General features: G+C 39.4%; 1 protein-coding gene across 2 annotated transcripts in view; it reads left to right on the forward strand.

Moving 5' to 3' along the window:
* Positions 1–20,611, forward strand: part of USP6NL (USP6 N-terminal like) — a 136,599-nt gene that overhangs the window by 104,388 nt on the left and 11,600 nt on the right. For both annotated transcript variants that reach the window (XM_038741023.1, XM_038741022.1), the window contains 8 exons: positions 1,837–1,944; positions 3,317–3,426; positions 4,781–4,829; positions 7,247–7,367; positions 10,819–10,913; positions 12,864–12,929; positions 13,042–13,141; positions 15,604–15,756. In XM_038741023.1, the coding sequence (XP_038596951.1) occupies positions 1,837–1,944; positions 3,317–3,426; positions 4,781–4,829; positions 7,247–7,367; positions 10,819–10,913; positions 12,864–12,929; positions 13,042–13,141; positions 15,604–15,756 (802 nt within the window). The remainder of the gene's footprint in view (positions 1–1,836; positions 1,945–3,316; positions 3,427–4,780; positions 4,830–7,246; positions 7,368–10,818; positions 10,914–12,863; positions 12,930–13,041; positions 13,142–15,603; positions 15,757–20,611) is intronic.

A 20,611-nucleotide genomic window follows, 5' to 3' on the forward strand; every position in this document is an offset into this window, starting at 1 on the left:
GATTGGTTATTATGGCATTTGTTAGGCAATTTGTGTTGAGCATTGATCTAAGCACAGGAATAGATACAAGCTCATCAGGTTTTTTTAATGGTATTTGTTAAGCAACTTACTATATGCCCGGTACAGTACTAGTCATTGGGGTAGATACAAATTTACCATTTTGAACACAGTCCCTGCCCCATATGGGGCCTCATAGGGTTAATCCCCATTTTACAGATGAAGTAACTGAACCCAGAGAAGTTGTGACTTGCCCAAGGTCCCACAGCGAACAAGTGGCAGAGCTGGGATTAGAACCCAGATCCTTCTGATGCCCAGGCTCATGCTCTATCCACTAGGCTACACTGCTTCTCAGCACAGAGTGTTGAACTCAGTCCCTCTCCCAAGTGGGGCTCACAATCTAAAGAGGGGGGAAAACAGGTGTTTACTTTTTTTTTTTTTACAAATATGTAATTTATTTTTTAACTACATATCTGTCAGTACCCTCAAACACTTGTAAAGGACTATTGGCTAGCCAAGTGTCTTCTAGTTTGCCTGGCACAAGCAAATTAAAACTGTGCCTAGTATCTGCTGAGAAGAGATGTTCCTCCCCAACCTCTAATGCCTATCCTCAAATGGAAAGATCAGGGTGGATATTTTCCGTTGCTTTGGAGAAGCTGTTTGGATTACGGATTGAGAAGCAGCGTGGCTCAGTAGAAAGAGCCCGGGCTTTGGAGTCAGAGGTCATGGGTTCAGATCCTGGCTCCACCACTTGTCAGCTGTGTGACTTTGGGCAAGTCACTTCACTTCTCTGTGCCTCAGTTACCTCATCTGTAAAATGGTGATGAAGACTGTGAGCCCCACGTGGGACACCCTGATCACCTTGTAACCTCCCCAGCACTTAGAACAGGGCTTTGCACATAGTAAGCACTTAATAAATGCCATTATTATTATTATTTTATTATGGGGTAAGGTTGATGTAGCTGCAGGAACAGGTGCTGCAAATGAGAAGAGCCTAATAGGAAGTTCAGGCTGGTGAAAGAGGATGACAGCTGACAGCATGAAATAATGGCCATAGGAAACCCCATGTGGATCATAGAGCCCAGAGGAGGCTTTAGGACTACCCCAGGGGATGTGTTCAAGAACAGTCAGATCCCAAATGAATAAAAATCCTCCAGCCTGCTGATCTAATTGCTCAACAAACCTGTGGACATATGGGGTCTGATCCTAATACTGGTCAGCAAATCCTCGTGAGTTTTGTAGCAGTTTCTTATCTAAGGTATCTTTTAAGGATATGAAAGAGTGTTTTTTAAATGATTCTTTAGGGTGAAACAGTGAACCTCAGGCATCTTGAATGTCAGGGATTTTTTTTAAAATGGTATATGTTAAGAGCTTATTTTGTGCTAGGCGCTGTACGAAGTGCTGGGGTAAATAAAAGGTAATTGGATTGGACAAGTTCCTGTCCCACATAGGATTCACAGTCAACCCCCAAGAAGAGGTGAAATGACTTGCCCAAGGTCACACAGCTGACAGATGGCAGAGCCGGGATTAGAACCCAGGTCCTCCGACTCCCAGATCCTTGCTCTTTCCACCAGGCCGTGCTGCTTCCCAGACTTTACTCTGCTATGAATTCACTAAATGCATCTGTAAAGTGGTGATGCAGTAATAGTGACCTGCCATATAGGGATGAGATGTGGATTAATGAACAATTGTGTGTGCTTTAAAAGTACAAAGAATTAATCAAACTTTGTAATTTATTTTTGGCCAAGCAGCATTAAGTTAGGTGATATATTGGCCGTACCTTTGAATTTCTGAGCTTTTGTCAGTTTCTAACATTCAATTTATTTTTCTTTTCATCAGTTTCAACGGAGGATTTATAAAGGAATTCCACTCCAGCTCAGAGGTGAAGTCTGGGCTTTACTTCTCGATGTCCCTAAAATGAAAGACGAGACAAGAGACCTTTATAATGTAAGTATATTTTCAATCAGTTGGACTTGAATTTTCAAATTAAAAAGCAGAAACCTTTACCTTTCTATATTAAAAGCAATATAAAGTGTATTTAATTACATTTAGACTACCTGTACTGTGAAAGTTAAGCTCTTCATATATTCTTTACTTAAGATTTTAAAATTCCTTTGCAGCTACTAGGTTTTCAAATAGTCCATTGCAAATGTTTTTCTTCAATTTCAGTCACTATCAAGAGCCATTCATATATGATGACTTAGAATAAGTAAATCAATGTCTAGGCATATTAGGGAAGCAGCATGGCATAGTGGATAGAGCTTGTAAAATAGGAGGACCTGGGTTCTGATCCCATCTTCACCAGTTGTCTGCTGTGTGACCATGGACAAGTCACTTCACTTTTCTGTGCCTCAGTTTCCTCATCTGTAAAATGAGGATAAACATTGTGAGCTCCCCGTGGGACACGGACTCCTCCCCTGCAGGCTTTTTCACTTCTTGTACTCTGTGCCCCAAGGGGAAAAATGACTGGCAGAGACAAAAGTGGGCAAATTCCACTGTATAAGCCACTAGCATAACAATCAGTTCCTCTGCACACTTCTTCTCGTCTGAAGTCTCCAGACCAAAGCTTACCCAGTGTTCCTATAGACAAACTCCATCAATAAGGAGACAAGTGAACTGTAATGTAGACTTTAGAATCTTGCTCTAAATTTTCCATAGTTGGGTGTGATAAAAATATGCCAATAGGTAAAACAAAAACATCTTATGATAAAATATATGGTGTTTAACAAACTGTTGTACAAATATAATTATTAAAATGAGTCTAAAATATATCTAGAGAAATCTCACGCTCTGTTCGTAATAGCCATTAGAAAAGGGTCTAAAGCCTGGTCTTGGGAAATAGTAAAGAACTAATGCAGCCCTGGGTACTCTGGAGTACATTGTTAAAGTAGGAAGTCATCTTGGAGAAATAGCTCGTCTTCTATAAAAACAAAATATAAACACTGATAAAAGTAAATTGATTTGTCTGTAATTTTGTGGGGTGTTTTTAATTTGAGGATGGTATACAGCTTGCATAGGAGGTATTCATAAACAGTGCATGTGATTAAAATAATTAGGTTTTTAAGTGTGCACGTCAGAGAGTTATATATGCATTTTCACCATCTGCTCACATATTTTGTAGTTTCATTGAATAGGTATGTTTAATATAATTTTGGTTACTGTATTGCATTAGAAAAGTCCAGAAACTTCCTCAATGTTTTTGGATTCTAAATAATTTTTGAAGAATTTAATTTGCTCTGTCATCAAATTTTCAAAAGCTGCCTGTATTTTTCTATTTGTAATGAATATCTGCCTCAATTTTCCTTTGTTTTTTCCTCAGAAATTGAAACATCGAGCACGAGGATGTTCACCTGACATCAGACAAATTGATCTTGATGTCAACCGGACATATAGGGACCATATTATGTTTAGAGACCGATACGGAGTTAAGTAAGTAAAGTTTAAAGTTGTGTGACATTAGGTCACTTGTAAATAGGCTTAATTGATTCTGCTGTCTTGAACATAATCAGGAAAGAGCTAAAAGCAAAGTTCTGGTGGTAGATTAGGAATAGCGGGGCTAACTCCATCACAAATTCGTGGATTTTTGTGATTTGTAAAGTGAAAGGGATTCTGACAGGTGTTGGAAGATCAGCAATCTAAATGCAATTTCTCTGAGTAGTAGCAAAACAGGAGAAAGGGGCTACAATACTTTATGATTTTGGTTAAAGTTAAGTTTATTTTTGAGAATATCCCCTATGAAACTGTTGCCCTAGGGTAAACTTGTGGAGGAAACCCCTAAGCATTAACTTTAATCAGCAACAACAAAAATCCCAGGAAATAAAATAATTATGCAACTCAACTTCCCTTTCAGGTTCTAAGCCCTTGAAGGACTTATTTACTACCTAGCAGGCAGAAAGAGAGAAGTTGAGGCATTTTCAAATGGTTCCCAGAAACTTTTTTCTGTGTTGAGCCTAGGGAGTGGGGTTGAAAATGGGCTTCCAATGGACTCTAGTGTAGAAGCTACCCAGGTACAGTTCCACTTCTGAACACAGTATTCGATATGGGTTCTAAGATACTAAAGTTTTAAATAATTTCAAGCTCTGAGGAGTGGACCTAAGCGAGTATGTCTTTTCCATAATTATGACATCAGCATCAGATTTTCCTGCGGTACAAGATTCTCCGCTTAATAGGCAATAGCAATGATCGAAGCGCTTGGCTAAATGGAAATGTTAAGAATAAGGCAGATAAACACCTAGGAAGGTTTAGTCAAGGAGGGTGGACTTCTTGAGATCCTTTCTAGCATTGTAATCTTACAACATTTAGTAAAATCCATTTTCTAAAAGTCTAAAAGAAATTTAGGTAAGGCCTAGACATGTAGGGTATGTTCAAGGAAGCATTACATTAAAATAGAAAATAGTATTCCTTATAAGACTATTGCAATATTACAAAAGTGAGAACAGATGCAAATTCCAAGGTCTATCCACAAAACAGTATGCTGACCTCTCTCTGATTTCTTTCTTCCAATGGATGAATGAGCATTTTGGAGGTTGGAGTAATCTAGGTAACTTGGGTGGATGAGGGATAGGTTGTCTTCCTAAACTCTTTTCAACAGAATGTTCACTGTTTAATTTTGAACTGTCACATCCTTTATAGAGTTAGGTCATTACATTTAAGGCAGTATAGTGTAGTTTGGCCCAGATAGGCCTCTTCCCTAGCCAATTTATGAGACAGAAAGCTCCATTTTCAAAATTTTTAATGAAAAGCAATTCGGTAATTTTATTTCACCTCTTTTTATTTTCTCTAGGCAGCAGGCTTTATTCCATGTACTAGCTGCATATTCTATGTACAATACGGTAAGTTGGGATAGTTATCCATGTTTCATATAAAGTTGTAAATCAGTAATAAATTTAATCCAAATAAAATCTGCCTATGTATTTATGCTTACATTCTTGTCATCACTGCCTGGCTGCCATATAAGTAACCACTTTTTGTTTCTGGAGAAGCAGCCTGTGTTGCTGGTTAAAGGAGATGACACTTGAAGTGATAAACTGAATCCCTAGTAGAGCCAGTGATTAAACTGAATCTCCACATTATCCCTCATTAGTATTTATTTGTGTAATAATGTTGATGATAATGTTAACATCTTTGCTTTTATACCTCCCTGGATTATTGGTCAGTATATCCATTTGGTATCAGAAAAAGACAAAGTCAAAAGCATTGCAGAAGTGGAACAAAAGGCAGGCTTCCCAGGAAGTTATATTTCAGGAAATAAAGCTTTTGGTAAGGAAAGCATTTGTTAAATAATAGCAGATAATATTTACATTTAATACAACTTTTAATTGTTAACAACTTTAGGGAAGGAATACTGTCATCTTTCCCGAAGTTACAATTTAATTTAGTCTTGGACGTGTAGTCTTTGGTCATTTGTGGTACCAGTGGGAAAAAAGTTAAAATGTCTTATTTGCTTTTCCTACTTAAGCCTATTGACACATTGTTTCCACATCTTTCTGTGGTAATAAATTCCATATGCTTATCACCTGCTCAGTGAGTAAAGTTTTCTTTTTGTTGGTTTTAAACTCTAATCCTGGTGTTGAAAGTTTTGATGAACAACAGTTCCAAGCTCCACTTACAGGCATTCTAATGATCTTGTAAAAAAAAAAGTCACATTCCCTTTCAGACTTTATTTTAACTGACCGAAGTTTCATAATCCTTTCAATCTATCCTCCATCTTCATGATCATGTTAGTTGCCTTTTATTGGTAACTGAAACTCAAGGTCGTAATTCGTGAAGCACAGCTACCAAAATGCCTGTTGGCCTTCAGGTCTCTGTGTACCATGATTTTACTCCCAGAGATTATTTTGTGCACTACAGGATTAGCCGAACTTGTAAATCAATCAGTCAGTTGTACTTACTGAGTGCTTACTGTGTGCAGAGCACTACTTTGTGCAGAGTGCTTGGGAGAGTACAGTATAACAATATAACAGACACATTCTCTGCCCACAGCGAGCTTACAGTCTAGAGGGGGAGACGGGCATTAATATAAATAAATTACAGATATTTATGTAAATGCTGTGGAGCTGAGAGGGGGATGAATAAAGGGAGCAAGTCAGGGCAATGCAGAGGAAGTGGAAGAAAAGGAAAAGAGGACTTAGGGAAGGCATCTTGGGGGATATGTGCCTTCAATAAGGCTTTGAAGGCTGGGAGAGTAATTGTCGGTCAGATATGAAGCAGGTGATATGTTCAAGGCCAGAGGCAGGACATGGGCGAGAGGTTGGCAGCGAGATAGACAAGAGGGAGGTACAGTGAGTATGTTGGCTTTAGAGGAGCAAAGTGTGCAGGCTGCATTGTAGTAACAAAGTAGTGATGTGAGGTAGGGGGGGCAAGATGATTGAGTGCTTTAAAGCTGATGGGAAGGAATTTCTGTTTGATACCGAGGTGGATGGACAATACTGAAGGTACTTGAGGAGTGGGGAAACATGACCTTAATGTTTCTGTAGAAAATTGATCCAGGCAGCAGAGTAAAGTAAGGACTGGACTGGGGAGAGACAGGAGCCTGGGAGGTCAGCAAGGAGACTGATATAGTAATCAAGGTGCTTGGATTAATGTGGTAGCAGTGTGGATGGAGAATGAACTGAATAAAAATGCTGGTTGGGCAGGAACTATCTCAAAGATAGGTTCAAGTCACTTTTTCCTGGTCCTCCAAGCCACCCCACCACCTCTAAAACTGCAAATAGCAGTCCTACACAACAGCACTGGTGGAGAGTCAGCACATGAGTTGTTTTTGGAACTGTCTGAAGGACTCCCATCCAGCAGCATAATATTTATTAAGTGCTTCCTTGGTGTCAAGGACTGTGCTACATGCTGGAGTAAGCTATGAAATAGTTGGATTGGGCACTCATGGACTCAGTCTCAGAGGGAGGAAGAACAGGTTTCACTCCATTTTATCGATGAGGAGGTGGAGGCACAAAAGGTTAAGTGACTTGCCTGAGGTCACACAGCAGACAAATGGCAGAGACAGGACTAAAACCCAACGCTTCTTGAGTTTCTGTCCCTTACTCTTTCCACTAGACCATACTGCCAGCAGAAAGATATCAGAGGTGAAGTTCAGGTTGTTTGTTATCTAGAACAGGACTGTGTTTCAGGAACCAGCAACCTTTACAAACAATGAGATGCCCAAAACTCCCACTTGTGTTTTGTGTAGCAGAGTAAACTTTGTATTTTTCCAATATTACAGAATGTTTTGTAACCTTTGCTCTTCTTTAATCTTCAGGAGGTTGGATACTGTCAAGGAATGAGCCAAATTACAGCTTTGCTGCTCATGTATATGAATGAAGAAGATGCTTTCTGGGCCTTGGTGAAATTACTCTCAGGACCCAAATATGCTATGCATGGTAAGGAATTCCAATTTTATCTAATAAAGAAAAGATGGTAATTATATTAAAAAAACCCATTAAATGTATTAACAATTCAGTGAAGAAAACAACCACAAAGTCTTCTATGAAAGACTTCTTGAAATAGTGTTTAAATGTATTTTTCTTAAAATATGAAAACAGAGTTTTCAGGATTGCCATTTTAGCACAGTTTTAATAATAGACAAAATGTCATGTTAGTCTTTTTCCAAACCCTATTTTTAATGACTTGCACATGTAATGGTTGAATGAAAGTCAAGTTCTTCACATTTGTGTTAATAATTTTGCCCTCTGCTTGCTCTTTGCAAGTTCTTATCCCTCACAAAATTTAGAACTAATGCCATGTTTCCCCCACGACATTAAACTGGTGTGGAGTTCAAAGCTGTGTCAAAGTAATTTGGGTTTACAATGAAAAAAATACATTGGCGTAGAAAAATTAATATTCTCCTTGTCAAAATTTGTGCCAGAAACTTAATGTCATTATCCATCTCCCAGACCATTCCTGCTCTACCTACTGTATCCGTTCCCTCCAGTTTTCTCTATAATGCTGTCACTTGTTCTTTGCTCCCTCTCTTCCATGTGTTCCTTTTTTTCCTACACCTTAAATCCCATTTCAGTATACCTGTCATTTATACCTGTTCAATCAATCAATCAATCAGTGTTATTTACTGTGCATTTACTATTTGCAGAGCACTGTACTAAGCTTATGGGAGAGTACAATCCAACAGAATTAGCAGACATATTCTCTGCCCATAACGAGTTTAAAATCTCGTGCTCACCTCCCAACGACTATCTTTGCATATGGTTCTTATCCCTTACTGTAGGCCAGCAAGTGTTTAGACAGTCATCTGATAGCCAGAAGTTCTTCCCATTGGAACCCACTATGATACCACCAGTACTTGGGCTTGTTTAACCTTTTAGCAGAGAAGTGAGACTAGCCTGAACCATGAGGGAACCAAGCTCCATCTTTTGGGTGAAGCATCTCTTTTTTTCCTCAGGCCAGAAATGATAAAATTTTACCATGCCTCGAATGTTGTAAATAATAATAATCATTTTTATCATCAGTGGTATTTAATGAGTGCTTACTGTACGCAGAACACTGTATTAAACACTTGGGATAGTACAATTCAACTGATTGGTAGATGTGTTCCCTGCCCACCATGAACTTACAGTCTAGAGGGGAAGAATTATGGAATTTATGTGATTTTACTACGTGGGGTAGACATAAGGTAATCAAGTTGGACCCAGTCCCTGTTCCACATCAGGGTCCCAGGCTATGTAAAAAGGAAAATTTCATATCCTTAAAACTGGAGCTTTTTAAAAAAGATAAATTCCTCTTCAGTCTAGTATTTGGCCCAGGGTTTGGCCCAGCCTTTGCTTTCTTTTGGATTCATTATCAACACAACACTTTGTATTACTTTCCTTTCTCCTGACTCTTTTTCTACAGTACCGCACACAAATGTCAGATTGTACTACCTTGTTGATTTAACAGCTGTGGTATTTTGTTAAGTTCTTTCTGTGCGCCAAGCACTGTAGTAAGCACTGGGTGGGAGAGATATAAAATAATCAGATGGGACAAAGTTCTTGTCCCACACTGGACTCACAATCTGTTGGCTAAGAAAGTGGAATTTGATGGCTTTTGATGATGTTTGCTTATTTGGGGAAAAAAGCCCTGTCTCTGAGAACTATCATTTAACATATTCAGTATTTTGAGGCACCCTCATCATTTTTAACTGTTCATCAGGTTTCCTTGTAAAATGCTGCTAAATCCGCTGGAATAATATTTGTTGAGTGGCCTAATCCCAGCTCTGCCAGTTGTCTGCTGTGTGACCTTAGGCAAGTCACTTAACTTCTCTGTGCCTCAGTTACCTCATCTGTATAATGTGGAGTCAGATTGTGAGCCCCGTGTGGGACATGGACTGTCCAACTCGATTACCTTACTCCAGCGCTTAGTACAGTGCCTGGCACATAGTAAGCGCTTAACAAGTACCACAGTTATGAAGCAGCATGGTGGAGTGGATAGAGCATGGGCCTGGGAGTTAGAAGGTCATGGCTTCTAATTCCGGCTCCACCACTTGTCTGCTGTGTGACCTTGGGCAAGTCACTTCATTTCTCTGTACCTCTGTTACCTAATCTGTAAAATGGGGATTGAAACTGTGAGCCCCAAATGGGACAGGGACTGTGTCCAATTCGATTTGCTTGTATCCACTGCAGCGTTTAGTACAGTGCCTGGCACATACTAAGAGCTTAACAAATACCATCATCATCATCGTCATCATTATTCTTTGATAAAGACACATTTTAAAAGTGCTCATTCCCAGGCCTTATTTGTGATTTATCTGATATACAGGGTAGTTTTGATTTTTCTGCTTGTATAAGTGCAAGCTTATAGATTCAGTAGCTAAAGTGATTTTTTTTTTAATGTCATGCTGGTTTATGAAATGGCAAGTAAAAACAATTATTGTCTGGGGTCAATACATCCATGAACCAGTAAGTAATGCTTAACTGGCATCACTTTCTTTCCAAATCATGGCTTTCTTGAAACCTTTCAAACTCTCAATTCACATTATGGTAAATTAGCCATGAAAGTAATACAACCCGATGATATCGATTTTCATAAAGCCATTTCATTGAAACTGTTTACTAAGGCTGGTTAAATCTCCTTGTCTGAAAATTAAGAATTCTGTTAAAAACAATCCTTCTGGGCACAGTCATGCGTTAAAGCAGAGAGATGATCACTTGAGAAATTAGCACACATTTTTTCTCCAATTCAGAGTAGAAAAACTGGATGCTTAAGCCGTTAGCATATAAAACTCCCTTTTCTTCTGGCAAAATATTAATCATAACTTCTACATCGACATTCTGAGACTGACAGTCCTTGAGAAGAACCAAAAGTAAATTAGATTTGGTTTCATTACAAACTAGAAACCTGATTTCTGAGAGAAATTGCCAGAGAGTTTTCAACAGAGCAGATCAGGGATAAGGTTTGAGAAAACAGGGTAAACTCCACTGCCTTGACAACCTGAGCAGCACCAGTCTCAGCTGACCTAGGTTTTACTTCCTTCTCCCACTCCTCATTGTCTTTTGGTCTTAGAGAAGTAAAATTTTAATTGTATTTCTTGCCATAGAGCTGTGGTCTGGCAGAGACAAAACATGAAATTTCCGATTTAAAGTGAAATCCAGCCCTGGCAGGAATATGCAAGGACATTATTAAACATGCTGGGTGTGGGCAACAAAGCAGTTGAAGGTTTATTATCCAAGGTTTTCATGTTTCATTTTATGTCCCCGAATAGGAGATTATTTAAACCATTCACATGTATTTGTAATTGAATAGAAATATAATTGAAAAGTTTATCAAGTATCCTTTTATAAAGCTTTTTCCCCTTGTGCTAAAATGACCTTGTGCATAGTTCCTTTTTTATTTATTTCCTAGGATTTTTTGTCCAAGGTTTCCCGAAACTTTTGAGATTTCAAGAGCACCATGACAAAATACTGAAGAAATTTCTGTCTAAACTCAAGCAACATTTGGTAAGTAAATAGGTGCTAAATAGTAGAACTACTTTTGTAAAGATAAGCTTCCTTTACACTTTTGTTTTTCAAGTTCCACTACCTGAGAGAGTGATTATGTGGGAGAACATGCTTCAACTGGTGCTTCAGGGTAACTTTTGGGTTGATCAGAGAGGCTGCAGTAGTAGCAGCAGTTTGTAAGATTGGAATCCAATCCACATTGTCCAGTGCTTGGGAAGGGTCAGGGGAGGGGCATCTCTGCCCCCCGCACCCCCCAACTGTAAATCACTGGAGGGAAGGAAATGTATCTACCAACTCTCCAACACATAATGTAGTGCTGTTTACATAGTAAGTGTTCAATAAATATCATTAATTTATTGACTTGATTGGCTTAATCAGGATCCCTAGGCTTCAATCTGGCCTGGGAGTTAGAAGGTCATGGGTTCTAATCTTGGATCTGCAACTTGTTTGCTGTGTGACCTTGGGCAAGTCACTTCACTTCTCTGTTCCACTGTTACCTCGTGTAAAATGGGGATTGAGACTGTTAGCCCCTTGTGGGACAGGGACTGTGTCTCACCCAATTTACTTTATCCACCCAAGCACTTAGTACAGTACCTGACATATAGTAAGCACGTAACAAATACCACAATTATTATTAATTATTAGTATTCAGCACCATGAGCCCCGGCATCAATCCAATTGGGGCTGTAGAGGTATAGCCACAGGAGCTGTAGCAATATATTAAGGACTGGTGCCCTCTTACCTTACTGAAAATGTTCCTGATACAACAGGTATAGATCACTGTAACTTCACCAGTAAAACTATAAACAAGATTCCTCTTTCACTGAAGCCTTCATTGTGGACTTAATCATATTCTAAAGGAAGCTTTCAGTAACAGGCAGATTATATTATTGCAAATTCCCATGATTAAGAGAGCTACATTGGAACTAAAAGAGTGGAAAAAAATAATTTGAAGTTATTCCTGAGCATTGAACATCAAATGGAAGATTAACTTTTCCCTGGACCGCTCTTCAAGAAATGTTTATAATTTTACCCAAGTGAAAGTATAGGCCAGAAACTAATGAGCTGCCTCAAGCTTCAACTCCACTAAAAACCCACTCAAGCAGTCATTTCATTTCTTCTGAAATAATATATGAAAATGCTGTTAACTGCGGAACAAGGAAATTTAAAAAAAATCCGTGTCTGATTATTCCAAGTTAGTCTAAATTCCTGTTGAAAAACATGGGGAAAGAATCCATTAGATGTCTATAAGATTTACTGGAATTCTTTGGCTTCGGTATTGTCACCCCTCTTGAGTTTGACACTTAGATTTTTAACACTTGCAAAATAACTGCGACTAAGAGCGTTAACCTAATGGAGAATCTTGAGTCACTGAAGATCTTGAGCTTCTGCTTTTCTTGGACATTTCTTTAAACCGTTTTAACCTTTCAGATTTTTTCCTAACAATTTAGATTTCTTTACCAATCCAAATACCAGAGATTGTATAATAGTTACGGTACACAGTAGTTGGCCCCTCAGCTCTTTGTAACTTTTGGGTACTGTTGTCACTTGGTTTAAAATTACTAACATGATTTTTTTAAACCAATCTACTCTTTAAGTACCTTGACAGTGGGATCTTTGGTCATCCTGATCTGGACTTCCAAAGGGTAGTTGTAACTCAGCGTGGGTTCCCTGAGGCCACATCAAACACTGTGCAGATTCTGGAACACTCTTTCATCCCCATAGAGTTCAGGGTTGCCTGGTAGAGAAGGCTGATTAAATCCTGACTCAGAATTTTATACCCTCCCAAGTAACAGCAGAAGCCCTACATTGCACCAGAAACTGGACAAGGAAGCAGCATCATATTAACAGTTGGGTTTCAGCAGAATTCACTTACTAGTATGGTTTACTTCCAATTTTGGACTCGCAATGGTATAATGCCACATTGATTCCCAGCTACTTTTTTTACAGGATTCTCAAGAAGTCTTCACCAACTTTTACACAATGAAATGGTTTTTTCAGTGTTTCCTTGATCGTGTGAGTATTTTTTTTTTGTGAGTGACACAGTAACATAGAATTCCACAACTAAATAAACTGGGGACACATTGTTGACTTTTTTTTTTCCCTGGCTGATCTTTTTCCCTTATAGACGCCTTTTACCCTAAACCTCAGGATCTGGGATATCTACATCCTCGAAGGAGAGCGAATACTCCCGGCTATGTCTTATACAATTTTGAAGCTACATAGAAGTAAGAAAACATTGAACTGAAAATACCCAAATAAGATCTCTCTCATGCACCGCAAATATTTATTTTTGTATTTGGAAAGTTCTAAAAACTTTCTGAAATCAAAGAAAAAACATCCTTCACCTATTAACCTTTGACTTTGACATTCTTATTAGGTCATTAAAGGAAAGAATTGATGTTTAATGCCAGTTCAGAAGTCTTTCTTCTGACATCACCTCAAACAAAAACTCCTCACCATTGGCTTTAAAGCACTTAATGACCTTGCCCCCTCCTATCTCTTCTCCCTACTCTCCTACTACAACTCAGCCCGCACACTTCGTTCCTCTAATGCAAACCTTCTCACTGTACCTCGATCTCATCTATCTCACCTCCGACCTCTAGCTCACATCCTACCTCTGGCCTGGAATACCCTCCCTCCTCATATCAGATAACTGCTCTCCACTTCCAAACCTTATTGAAGGCACATCTCTTTCAAGAAGCCTTCCCTGACTAAGCCCTCCTCTCCTCCCACTCCCTTCTGTGCCTCTCTTACTTGCTCCTTCATTCATCCTCCCTCCCATCCCCACAGCACATATGTATATATCTGTAATTTATTTATTTATCTATTCATTTATTTATATTAATGTCTGTCTCCCCCCCTAGGCTGTGAGCTTATTGTGGGCAGGAATGTACCTGTTGTTTGTACCGCACAGGAATGTACCGCACCCTCCGCTCCTCCACCACTAATCTCCTCACTGTACCTCGCTCTCGCCTGTCCCGCCATCGACCCCCGGCCCACGTCATCCCCCGGGCCTGGAATGCCCTCCCTCTGCCCATCCGCCAAGCTAGCTCTCTTCCTCCCTTCAAGGCCCTGCTGAGAGCTCACCTCCTCCAGGAGGCCTTCCCAGACTGAGCCCCTTCTTTCCTCTCCCCCTCGTCCCCCTCTCCATCCCCCCGTCTTACCTCCTTCCCTTCCCTGTATATATGTATATATATATATACATATATATATGTATATATATATGCACCTTCCCTGCACCTGTATATATGTATATATGGTTGTACATATTTATTACTCTATTTATTTATTTATTTATTTATTTATTTTACTTGTACATTTCTATCCTACTTATTTTATTTTGTTGGTATGTTTGGTTCTGTTCTCTGTCTCCCCCTTTTAGACTGTGAGCCCACTGTTGGGTAGGGACTGTCTCTATGTGATGCCAATTTGTACTTCCCAAGCGCTTAGTACAGTGCTCTGCACATAGTAAGCGCTCAATAAATACGATTGATTGATTGATTGATTGTTTACTCTCCCATGCACTTAGTGCAGTGCTTTGCACACCGTAAGCACTCAATAAATATGTTTGAATGAATGAATGACCCGGCCTTCTCTTGTCAGCCCTGTTCTGTGAGAAGTCTTCTGCAGACCTCCTCTTACTTGAAGACCTGTTGATTAAAACCCATTGTTATCCTAGTGGAGCTAACACCTCCCACTTTCTGATCTTGCCCAGCTCAGGCCATCCATGTGCTTTCTGGAAGTAAAATCAGCCTGGCGGTTGCAACACTAGTCCAATAGGTAACTGAGCTGACGCTAGCCTTCAGTGGCTCAGGAGTGTGAACCGTGACTTAGAGAAGCCAATGCCTGAGACTCCCCTGGACATTCGACATACAGTTTTGTAAAGGGAGGATGCAGTAGGATTACATGTGACCAGGGAGCAGTGTGTGAGGTTTTCAGTACTTGATATAAAGCTAGGAGTTTTCATCAATAGTTGTTCTTAATCTGTCATGAAGTCAGTTAATAATGCTGTATTCTCTATTCTCCTACTTCCAGTTCGGCTCACTTGCTTTTGGAAGTTGGAATGGAATTTGAATTTTCTGGGTTCGTGTCTCAGAAGGCAGTGTTAATTGGGGATGCATAGACCCAGAAAATTCAGTTGTTCATTGTAGCAATGAGAAAGCACTTGAAAATTTACTGTGTATGGTGAAAGGAGCAGCATGAGCTATGGGATAAAGCACAGGCTTGGCAGTCGGAGGCCCTGGATTCTAATCCTGGCTTTGCCACTTGCCTGCTGTGTTGGCCTAGGACAAATCACTTAACTTCTCTGAACCTCAGTTTTCTCATTTGTAAAATTACTTGTTCTCACCCAGCCTTAGACTGTTAGTGCTGTGTGGGACAGGGACTATATCTGGTCTGCTAAGTACGGTGCTTGCCACAAGTGCTTAACAAATTACGCGATTATGATAATGATGATGATTATTATTAACGAGGCTACCTTTTCTGTAATTGCCCGAGCCTTAGAGGGCTAAATACCACTTTGTCAGGTTTCGTTTGTCGGTATTTGAGTTGTGGTCAAATGTTTCATTGAAGCATTTAAATATGCCTTTTATTTACCCTCAGAATACTTATATAATTTAATGCAGTGTTTGGATTTGAGACATAGTCTAGGAACACTGACCACTATTTTCCCTTGTCATCTTCTCAGAACAGCTGATGAAATTGTCAATGGAAGAGCTGGTAGAATTTCTCCAAGAAACACTAGCCAAGGATTTTTTCTATGAAGACGATTTCGTAATAGAGCAACTTCAGAATTCGATGGTGGAACTGAAACGAGCGAAGTTAGATCTCCCGGCACCTGGTAAGAAGTGTTAGATCTTTTGAACACTGTAAGTTCTTTAATTTGACAGGATTTTGTCTCTTTGCATAAAGTGGAAATAAAACTAATTGGACAGTCGGTTCCCTAGGCTTCCTAGTATTGAGTTGTCAAGCCTAAAAGCTAGGATGGCGAGGCCTGGATTGGCAGCTGGAACTACAAAGTATGGTTCCCTGTGAGCTGGCTCCACTTAATTGGGTTGTCTCTGGGGAGGTGATCTCCCTCAGTTTCCCTTCTTAGCCTCAACCTTGTTTCTCCCAGAACTCTAAGTTCAGTGCTTGGTGCGTTGTAAAAAAAAAAGCACTTAATAAATACTACCACCATCATCATCATTATGTTCATACAGCAGCTAAGTGGTGGAGCCAGGCCTGTGCTCTGTCCCCCAGGCAGTGCTGCTTCTCAATAAGAGTTATTCATTTAAATGTTCAAGCATCTATTCCACACTTTCCTGATCGCCTTAATGTTAGATAGTCCCTCTCTCTAATTTAAGTTTGTCTCACCCACTAGATTTTGTCCCACTAGTTTTGTTTTGTTCTCCCACTAGTATTTGTTGCTGAATTGTACTTTCCAAGCACTTAGTACATTGCTCTGCACACAGTAAGTGCTCAATGAATACGATGGAATAAATGCAATTGAATGTATTTTAAGCTCTCGTAGAGCAAGGGTTTTGTCTTATAACTATATTGTAGTCTCCCAAGTGTGTAGTATAGGGCTCTGCCTAAAGTGGATGCTCACTAAATGCTACTGATTCATCAGTTGATTCGAGGGATTCCTGCAGAGTGAAAAGTTGCTCAATATTTTTGAAAGAAAGGATAAATTTCTTTTAGCTCATATGGACAATTAAATTGAGGGGTTTTCGTTGACAGTTTTGAGGACATTAAAAAAGATGTGATATTCTGATTCTTACAAATTTAAGAGATTTGCCTAGTCATTCCATTGATTGAAAGTCTGACTCATTGCTTATAGAATGTTTAAGAAAATATTTTTTTTTGGCTAAAATGCATGAGCTGATTTTTCTAAACGTGAATTTAGAGAGTAATCTTCCAGCTTTCATAGAATTCTGTAGAAATTTTTTTCTCAAATGTTAAATTTCCAGAATATTCTTTACTTTTTCATCCGACATTTGTATTTTGTAATTAATGCAACTAGTACAATGAATTCATCTGCCTCACCCCTTCATAATTAATGCAACTAGTACAGTGAATTCATCTGCCTCATCCCTTCCCCTTCCTGTTCATTCAGCCGTATTTATTAAGCACTTACTGTGTGCAGAGCACTGTACTAAGCATTTGTACTAAGCTGTTCTTTAACAACTGTTCTTAACAGTTTCATTAATCAAGAGTTTGCACCATCCAGGAGACTTTTTAAGGCACACTGAGTGGTGGGAAATTATTTATTATAAAGGCTTCATAATAACAGGTGGTATACTCTATCCAGTGTGGCTCACATTGTAGTACAATCGTTCCCTAGCTTCTGAACAACAATCTGACCAAAACATGGAGTGAAGCATGTTTTATAACACAGCTCATTGAACTAGAGTAGTTTCTACTCTATTTTTGTACTTTCCAAGCGCTAGTACCGTGCTGGGCACACAGTAAGTGCTCAATAATTACGATTGAATGAACTAGAAAAAGCAAGAAGGCTTTGACCAAATATGTAATTGTCCTTTGTATTAAAAAATGACATTATTAATTGCATAGGAGTAAGATTGAAAAGTCTGACAAATCAATCGGTGGTATTTATCGAGCACTTACTATGTGCAGAGCACCATACTAGGCGCTTGGGAGAATATAGTGCAACAGAATTAGCAGATGTGTTCCATGCCCAAGTCAAAGTCCTTTATACCCATATGCACCCAAGTACTCTTTTGCTTATCGGCAGTTGCTGCCACATGCAACACCAGATGCTATTTTCAATTGTTTGTCCCTGGCTCACAGTGTGACCCATGCATTTACTCAAGGAGAACCACCTTATTCTTATAGAGAAGCAGCGTGGCTCAGTGGAAAGAGCACGGGCTTTGGAGTCAGAGGTCATGGGTTCAAATCCCGGCTCCGCCACTTGTCAGCTGTGTGACTTTGGGCAAGTCACTTCACTTCTCTGGGCCTCAGTTACCTCATCTGTGAAATGGGGATGAAGAGTGTGAGCCCCCCCGTGGGACAACCTGATCACCTTGTAACCTCCCCAGCGCTTAGAACAGTGCTTTGCACATAGTAAGCGCTTAATAAATGCCATCATTATTATTATTATTCCTGATTGCTATAAACCAGGCTGGTCTCTTTCCCACTGTTTCCGCTCAACACTTCATATTGATAACTCATTGTTTAACGCCTTGTGCGTTATGATGCCTTTAAATTTTTTCTGCTTGTGGTCACTCCACTTGAGTTCTCACAGGAACTGATTGGAATCGTGTTGTTTTCCATTCTCTGCTTGTGTCCTGCCCAGTCGAGTTGCATAATATCTAACTTTACCTCAGTGCTAGGTGACTGGCCAAATTCAAAACCTGTTGCTGTTCTAGCCTACCAGTTAATGCTCTATGATATGTAGGGCACGCTAATAAAACTGCTCAAGGCACATGACATTATATCTGTGATAAGCCCAGATCTCACAGTCACCACCCTAGACAATCATTTTAGGGCTTGCTGTCACTTTGGTGCCATATTGACTGCCAGCTTTCCACGTGGCTTGCTGAACCTCTTTAATAGATTCCTTATTTTTTTTTCTGGCAGAGCACAGTTCCCTGGCAATTCCTCTCAGTTGGCAATAAAGTTGTCCGTGCCAATCTGAGGAAGTTGCCTCTTAGCGCGCGCGTTAGAGTTCTGAGCTGTAAGTAGAGCTGATTTTATCAACTGCGAAGGATTGAACAATGAGCATCTCTTTATTGTGTAATAAAAGTTGAAACCCGCTGTTTAATTTTCTTTAGCAGCACCTTGAATCGCTGCTTTATTCCACAAAAACGTGTGGAGCCATTGACTTGAGGGTTTTGGGCCCGGCTATAAGAAAGGGGGAATAAGGTGGGTAGTTCCTCATTATCTTTGCTTCTAGCGGACAGAGTAGGGGGTAGGTAGGGTCAGGACGGGGCAGCCTTTTATGTTCCTGGGTGTTTCTGTCCTGCATTGTTTCCTTTATTTTTTGACAACTGATATATTTGTCACCTCCTCCAGTTAACACATCCTAGTGGAAGAAGATCTGGGGTCAATGTTTATAATAATAATAAATAATAATGGTATTTGTTAAGCGCTTACTGTGTTCCAAGCACTGTTCTAAGCACTGGGGAATACAAGGTAATCAGGTTGTCCCACGTGGGGCTCACAGTCTTATTCCCCACATTACAGATGAGGTGATTGAGACACAGAGAAGTTAAGTGCTTTGCCCACAGCTGACAAGTGGCAGAACCAGGATTAGAACCCATGACTTCTCACTCCCAAACCCATGCTCTTTCCACTGAGCCACACTGCTTCGCTTATGCTAGCTGTAGCTGTATTCTAGGTGCTCTTCAGCAGTGCGGGGCTCCAATATCCAGCAACCATCCAACTTTCTGTTAAGCTTTGATTTGCAGTTCTCATCCGATTACTAAATTTGCCTGTGCCTCAGTTTTTTATGGTATTTTACCTTTGCTGTTACATATATCCTTTGTTATTGTTGCCTTCACTGAAGCATCTTTCAAATTTAGAGCCCATAAGTAAACAGAAAGATATAAAACAGTCCAACAGCCTGAGAGCCCTATCTAGCGTGAGTATGGAAGGCATTTTATTTTGACCTCTATAAATTTCTAGCTGTTCCATAAAAGTGACAAACAATTTCTGTAGTTAAATGGCACTTGGTTTTTTGTATCTAACCCTAATTACATAATTTGTGAGTTTTCTAACAATCATATCTGGAAAATAAACTCATGTAGCTATTTTCCCCATTTCTAGCTAAATAGAAAATGTAAAGCAGTGCATTTGAAGAAAATTTTTAACTTAGTTACTTTATGACCATTTATAATGAACTTATATTTAAATCAGGGTCCTTTGTTTGTAACCCTTAGTTGTTTATGTTGTTGTGTGTGCCTGTAATCAAAGCCCTGCATTGCACCTCATATTTTCTCCATATTTTGAACAGAAAATACAGACAAGACCTGAAATTCATGATAAAATTCCTTTGCTATAACCTATAGAATTCATGCAGTGTTGAGTGTAGTTATTCTTTTGTAATAACCACGGTATTTTTAAAATTTCCCTTTTTTTCTACCAGTTTTTAAGGTGAACCTTCATGAGAAAAAAAAATCCTGTAAGCCTTACCACTTATATTAAAACACACACACACCATCCACCCCCAGCCTCACCCACCCAGCCAAATCCCAGTTTTTTTGATTGCCCTCAACCCTCCAGAGCTAATATAAAAAAAAGCAAAATGGGTTTCTTCTCTGTTCCTTACCTTGTTTTAAAGCACAAAATAATTCTCCAATTGTATATTCTTATGAATAGTTATTAATTGAACAGAAATAAAACAATTCAACTTTCAAGTACTAAATCTTGTTGAGGTCACAGTTCTGACTGGGTTTTCAAATCTCATTTTACGTTATAAGCTGAAATATTAGATGCCAAAGTTGTTAGGTGTTTTAAGCTTATTCCTTATAAACAAGATTCCATTCTTTCTGGGCAATTTTTCTGACAGTGACCCCCTCCCCTTCAGTCATTTAAAACTATTACAGAACAGTCAGAGTACCTATATTCTGGCACACGAATTAAGAACTAGATTGTTGTTCACAAGAGAGAGCACTTAGTGCACTTTACTATAATTATATGTCTATTGTTCGTTGTAAGAAGCTGTTCGTGCCTCCTGAAGCAATTAATCTCCC

This window comes from Tachyglossus aculeatus, assembly GCF_015852505.1.
Source record: "Tachyglossus aculeatus isolate mTacAcu1 chromosome 12 unlocalized genomic scaffold, mTacAcu1.pri SUPER_6_unloc_1, whole genome shotgun sequence".
Taxonomy (NCBI): domain Eukaryota; kingdom Metazoa; phylum Chordata; class Mammalia; order Monotremata; family Tachyglossidae; genus Tachyglossus; species Tachyglossus aculeatus.